Source organism: Sinocyclocheilus anshuiensis, unplaced genomic scaffold, assembly GCF_001515605.1.
Source record: "Sinocyclocheilus anshuiensis isolate Anshui unplaced genomic scaffold, SAMN03320099.WGS_v1.1 scaffold1501, whole genome shotgun sequence".
Taxonomy (NCBI): domain Eukaryota; kingdom Metazoa; phylum Chordata; class Actinopteri; order Cypriniformes; family Cyprinidae; genus Sinocyclocheilus; species Sinocyclocheilus anshuiensis.
The window spans coordinates 770,918-777,404 of record NW_015544287.1 but is presented as its reverse complement, the minus strand read 5'-3'; the positions used below and the strand labels follow the sequence as shown (position 1 = coordinate 777,404).

Genomic DNA, 6,487 nt, shown 5'->3' with positions numbered 1-6,487 from the left:
AACTTTTATAAAGAATATCTCTTTGGATTTGAGACTTTAGTCTTTGCAACTTTACAGATCTTCTTTATGCACCAAGACCTTGTAACACTCCAAAGAGAAAGGAAAAATTGAAATCGCATCATATGACCCCTTTAAATAAAACTATAATTAAAACCATACCTGCATGTTGATTAATATCGGGAATAGGGATATGCAGGTATCAAATTCTCATGTTGCGATTAATTGCTCATTCTTTTATCACGGTATACGGTATTATCACGGTGTTGTATTATTATTATTATTATTATTATTATTATTATATCTGCAGTTTAGCGCCATCTGCTGTCAGAGAGTGAAAGTGCGCTTTCATCCAGAGCGTCTCTCACATGTTCCGCCATGTGCTTCTCGTCCGCACTTGTTTACATCAGAGTGTGCAGGCGTCTTTCACGCAGCATACAGCGGTGTTGTGCATTTTGACCAGTTGATGGGAAAAGTATTCTTAAAATGCATTAAAAATTCTAAATAATTTGTAATATATAATTATTCACGGTATTTAGAAGAGCCCACGATAACAATATCGTGCATATTCATTACCGTGATATATCGTATTACCGAATACCGGCACAAGTCTAATCAGGAATGCACTGACACTGGCTGATATTAAGTCAATAATTATTTTAGTGTTATGACTTAAGACCGATAACAAAAGTTATTTTATCAGAATTAATTAAAAATAAACACTAACAACACTAATTTGATTTTGTATTTTTTTTTTTTTACTATTGTGGAAATATTATTATTATTTAAAACAGCTGTTTTCTATGTGAATATATAGTAAAATTTAATTTATTTCTGTGATCAGAGCTGAATTTTCAGCATCATTACTCCAGTCTTCAGAGTAACATGATCTTCAGAAATCATTCTAAAATTCTCTCTTAGTCCAAATATAAAAATGTGGGAAATGTACAATTAAATATCCAACAGATAAATTAAATTAAAAAAGGATGTTACCAATATATTGTGCATTTGAATCTATTTGCTAATTTTGTGTAAGGAATGGAACAAAAGTTATTACTCATATCTACATCGACATATATTTGAAAAATATTGACGTCAACCCTAGTCTTGAAGGGCCATATCCGTGTAAGATTTGATCATGCGTGCATGATCTGAGAGGAGTTATGAAAGTTTATCATACCATATTCATCAGGAACCAGTGTTTCTGTTGCTCTTCTGAGGTTACTTGGGTAAATAAATATTAAGAAACGTTCTTGTTGAGGATTGAGTCTAATTGTTCTACTGACGATCAGCATCCAGGACCTCAGCGGTGCATCTGAGTGTGCTATATAGAGATGTTTTTCTCATGCTTATTCAGGAATTTAGATTAACTCAAACATCCCAGCAATGAAGTCACATGGAAATATGAGGAGAAAAGCAGCTGTTGAAGGGAGTGAAACTGCACAGATCATCTCTTCTCACAGTTTTGCTGTGCTCAGGACAAAATGATGTGTAGATATTGCATTAAACCGTAACGGCTGATCAACAGAATCTGACTTTTCCTTTTGCTTTTAACCAATTACACCAGTGCCTGTTTACATTCGACACTTTTAAAGCATTTAATGTGACCCCTGAAGTTCATTTGTAATGTTAGTCAAGGTTTCTTACGCAGTTTAAGTTTTTCATGACGTTTTCCACCTTCTCTCTGACCCTGTTTTTTTCTTCTGTACCTTTAAGAGATATGTATGCAAATTAGCTCTGTTGTGATTGGCTGACCTCTGCCTACCGGCATAGTTTAAAGCTATGCCGATAATAAATTATATTATACAATATTTTAAATTATAAAACTTTTCTGACAAAATTACATATTTGAGCGTTCCTTTATATTTCCAACAGTTAATGAAGAAATTGGTGTGAATTTCCAAACTAAGTTGTTTTGGGTTTGTTTTTCTTGTTTTGAATGTTGAAGCACACAGTAGTGCATAACACTGTGTTTTCCATGATCTGATCCTGTGGAGTGTGGTGGTGATGTGATGGAGTCTATATCGCCCGAGTTACTGTAAATGTCTGAAATCCTGCTCTGTCTTCAACAGGGCGACGATCGAGGAGGTGGAGGGCAACGTCTGTGAGCTCGAGTCCAAACTAGACAAGGTACGTTTGGACTGCTGGGGGTGTATTACAGAAAGATCCTAACTTTAAAATCTTATCTTGTCTGTTTGGTAATCATGGTAATTTCAGTTAGGACCACATTTAGGACAAAAGGTATTACAGAACAGCGTTTCCTAAGTGTGTTATCTTATCTTAACTAAAGATAGGAAGGGGGTATTACAGAAACCTCCTAACTTGACAAAACATCCTAAAAACTGTCTTAACTTTAGGACAGCCCCACAGCTGTCCTAACTTCGAAATTATTTGAAAGCTAATGGAAAAACCGCTTACAATTGTGCTGTCCAACAATGGTATTACATTTATTAATAACTGAAAATGAAGAACGGAGATGTTTAATGGTAAAAAGACTATTGGAGGACCCTGAAGATGTTACATTTTGATGACAAAACACTTATAAGTAATTACAGACTGCCGAGCAACATGATATTACAGTAGCACAGGAGCTGCAACCAGCATTACAGAGACCAACAAAGCGTCACGGAGCACCGGACACGACGGGTAAAGTCTGTCTACACTGGACACGACAAAGCAACCATTGAAAATCATTTGAACTTTGTGTCAGCACGTCATAAATATAACGCGGCAGCGGTTTTCTGTCGGGGATTTGTCGCGCCGCGCCACATCCAGTGTAGACAGCATCACTGGCTATAATGAGTTCTAGTGCTGGGCGGTATACCGGATTTTTTGACAATATTCACTGATCATGACAGTAAAATAGGGCATTCTAAGTCAATATACTGCAGTATTTCCTCTCAATCAGTAGAAAATATGGTTCACACCCGGTCATGCATGAAAAAAAAAAAACGTCATGTACCGTGAAACCGGTCTCATTTTGAAAAATACCGTGATATAAGTTTTTGGTCATACCACCCAGCACTAATGAGTTCTATAGTATTTTGTCGCGCCACTCGCGTCCGGTGTAGACACGGTGTAATGCCTTACGTTTTTTTTGCAAAAGGCGATTTTCAAAGTAAAGTAACCTGAGAGTGGATCGTCGAACTTGATAATGCAATTTAAGATTTCCTAACTAGAGATAAGATACGATTTTGTAATATAGGATAAGAATCCCAAATCAAGTTAAGATTTGCTTCTGTAATACAAATTTGTGAAAAATCCTAATTTAACATATCATATCTTAAGTTAAGACCTAAGATAAGAAACTTTCTGTAATACGCCCCCTGGTCAACTTATAGAGATTAATGGGCAATGACGAATATGTAGAGAATATGGCTTGTGTTTCCTACATGTTTAATTGCTGTTTTTTGATACATTAATTCATAGTATAATTTATATTTTATTATAATATACAATTATAATATATACATAATAAAAAATACAATTAAAATTTTATTAGAGAAATGTATAGTAGGGCTGCACGATTATGACAAAAATCATAATTGTCGATTTTTCGCTTGAAATTGTAATTGCGATTGTTAATTACGATTACCACAATTGACATTGAATGATGTTTATACCATTGTTTTATGCAACTGCATGCCGTATTTTTATATGAAAGTAAACAAGCTGAAAACACTCTAACTTAGGGGTGTCAAACTATAATTTTGACCCATACAATGTTTTTTTTGGCTATTGCTACAAATATACCGCAGCGACTTAAGACTGGTTTTGTGCTCCAGGGTCACATATTGTTAAATAACTGTCTCTTTATTTTATTACTTATTTAAGTTACAAATATTGCATGCATTTGCATAGACGTAAAAATATATGTAATTGCTCTGTGTTATTTTAACATAAATCCTTTTAATTTATCAGGTTAAGAAATCCAAATTACTCTATAAATCAAAGTAGCCTAAATAAAGACAAGTATCATCATTTTTCTAATGTATTGTTTTCGTTAAATTTTACTGATTTAAATGAGCAATTATTATTTTATTACTCTACGCTAGGGTGACCACCTGGCTATAGATCTGTTGCAGGACAGTAGATGTGATTTTACGGGACAATGCGGGACATGTGCGAAACAGATACATTTATTACTGTTATGCTACAGGTGCATCTCAATAAATTAGAATGTCGTGGAAAAGTTCATTTATTTCAGTAATTCAACTCATTGTGAAACTCGTGTATTAAATAAATTCAATGCACACAGACTGAAGTAGTTTAAGTCTTTGGTTCTTTTAATTGTGATGAGTTTGGCTCAGAGTTGAATTACTGAAATAAATGAACTTTTCCACGACATTCTAATTTATTGAGATGCACCTGTATGTAAATACTGATTTACATTCGTTGGCATTTACGCCAATGTATGTTTCTGCCGGTGGATGCCCACACTCCAGGTTGCGTTTATTAAACTCAGGAGAGAAGATCATTTTTTAGAGCACGCATGTAATGTCTGACCGATAGAGAGTGTGTCTGTTTTCTGTGAGAGTGAATGAATGGGAATCCACCTGCAAGCAGAGAGATTTGCGCTTGCGCATTTGATGCGCTCTCGCATAGGCTGTATAATGCGCTCTGGACATTTGTCATTAAAATAACTCCATAGAAACCGCCTCAAACGAACTATTAAAACGAGAAGAAAGTCGTGTCTGAAAGCTGCAATCGATTTTTTTAAATTCGTTCAATGAATGGAGATTATCGTGTTTTTCCATTTCCGTCGGTGGTGCTCGAGCATTGATGAGGTCCGCACTTATTCCTTTGAGCCTTCCACGCAGTCATCATCAACGGAAAAACCCTACACCCCTAATCCTAACCATTGCGTATCATATGCACACCAAAGTCAATTTCTGCGTATAAATAGAACGCCAAATAGAAACAGAAACTTGTGGTATTGATACGCACTTTCATAATTTACGATATAAAGCTGCATAGATTTTTATTTTAAGACAATCATATGCTCTCGCGGGCCACATAAAATGATGTGGCGGGCCGAAATAGGCCCGGGGGCCTTGAGTTTGACACATTTACATTAGTTGGCATATGCGCCAATGTATGTTTCTGCCGGTGGATGCCCACACTCCAGGTTGCGTTTATTAAACTCAGGAGAGAAGATCATTTTTTAGAGCACGCATGTAATGTCTGACCGATAGAGAGTGTGTCTGTTTTCTGTGAGAGTGAATGAATGGGAATCCACCTGCAAGCAGAGAGATTTGCGCTTGCGCATTTGATGCGCTCTCGCATAGGCTGTATAATGCGCTCTGGACATTTGTCATTAAAATAACTCCATAGAAACCGCCTCAAACGAACTATTAAAACGAGAAGAAAGTCGTGTCTGAAAGCTGCAATCGATTTTTTTAAATTCGTTCAATGAATGGAGATTATCGTGTTTTTCCATTTCCGTCGGTGGTGCTCGAGCATTGATGAGGTCCGCACTTATTCCTTTGAGCCGTCCACGCAGTCGTCATCAACGGAAAAACCCCACACCCCTAATCCTAACCATTGCGAATCATAGGCCTATATAATGCACACCAAAGTCAATTTGCGTATAAATAGAACGCCAAATAGAAACAGAAGCTTGTGGTATTGATACGCACTTTCATAATTTACGATATAAAGCAGCATAGATTTTTATTTTAAGAAAATCATATGCTCTCGCGGGCCACATAAAATGATGTGGCGGGCCTTGAGTTTGACACGTGCTCTAACTGAAAAACCTTCAGTGCTTTTCTATAGTATTAAGCCTCAAATGTCAACTATACATCGGATTGGTTTCTTCTTTAAATTATAAAAAAAGTTAAAATATGAATGGTATTATAATGTGTACTAAAATTAAAATAATGGGAAAAACCTTTAGGATAACATGTAGAAAGAAAAAAAAACATATCTTAAGCATGCAGAATAACATAAGTGGACTTTGAACGATTAATTGCCGCTTTGAACGTTTATGTAATTGTGGCATCTGTAATTGTAATCACGATTAGAAATTTGATTAATTGTGCAGCCCTAATGTATAGTAAAATAATTTTTCATATCTGTAATTTAATTATTTGAATTAAATATAAAAAAATACAAAACAACAAATTTAAATGTTAAATTATTTATATTAATGATTATTTAATTAATTCACATTTTATTGAAATATAAATAATATAATAACTTGGTAGTAAAATAAATTTTCAGATTGTGTAATTTCATTTATTTAAATTTGAATTGTAATAATTGTAATTTATCATTTTAAAATACATGTTCAATATTAGTAAACTATATAGTAAAATTAAGTTTCAGATTGTGCAATTTCATTATATTTAAATTTAAATTTTAATAATTGTATTTTATCATTTTAAACAATTATGTGTTTAAATAAAATTAATAAAATAATTTAAATATGTAAAAAGCTTGTTTGCTTTGCATAATATGTGTGTGTGTGTGTGTGTGTGTGTGTATA

General features: G+C 34.5%; 1 protein-coding gene across 7 annotated transcripts in view; it reads left to right on the top strand.

The window, feature by feature from the left end:
• The window catches only part of LOC107698054 (arf-GAP with coiled-coil, ANK repeat and PH domain-containing protein 2), a 55,648-nt gene that overhangs the window by 4,892 nt on the left and 44,269 nt on the right, over positions 1-6,487 (top strand). For all 7 annotated transcript variants that reach the window (XM_016498971.1, XM_016498972.1, XM_016498970.1 and 4 more), the window contains one exon: positions 2,070-2,127. In XM_016498971.1, the coding sequence (XP_016354457.1) occupies positions 2,070-2,127 (58 nt within the window). The remainder of the gene's footprint in view (positions 1-2,069; positions 2,128-6,487) is intronic.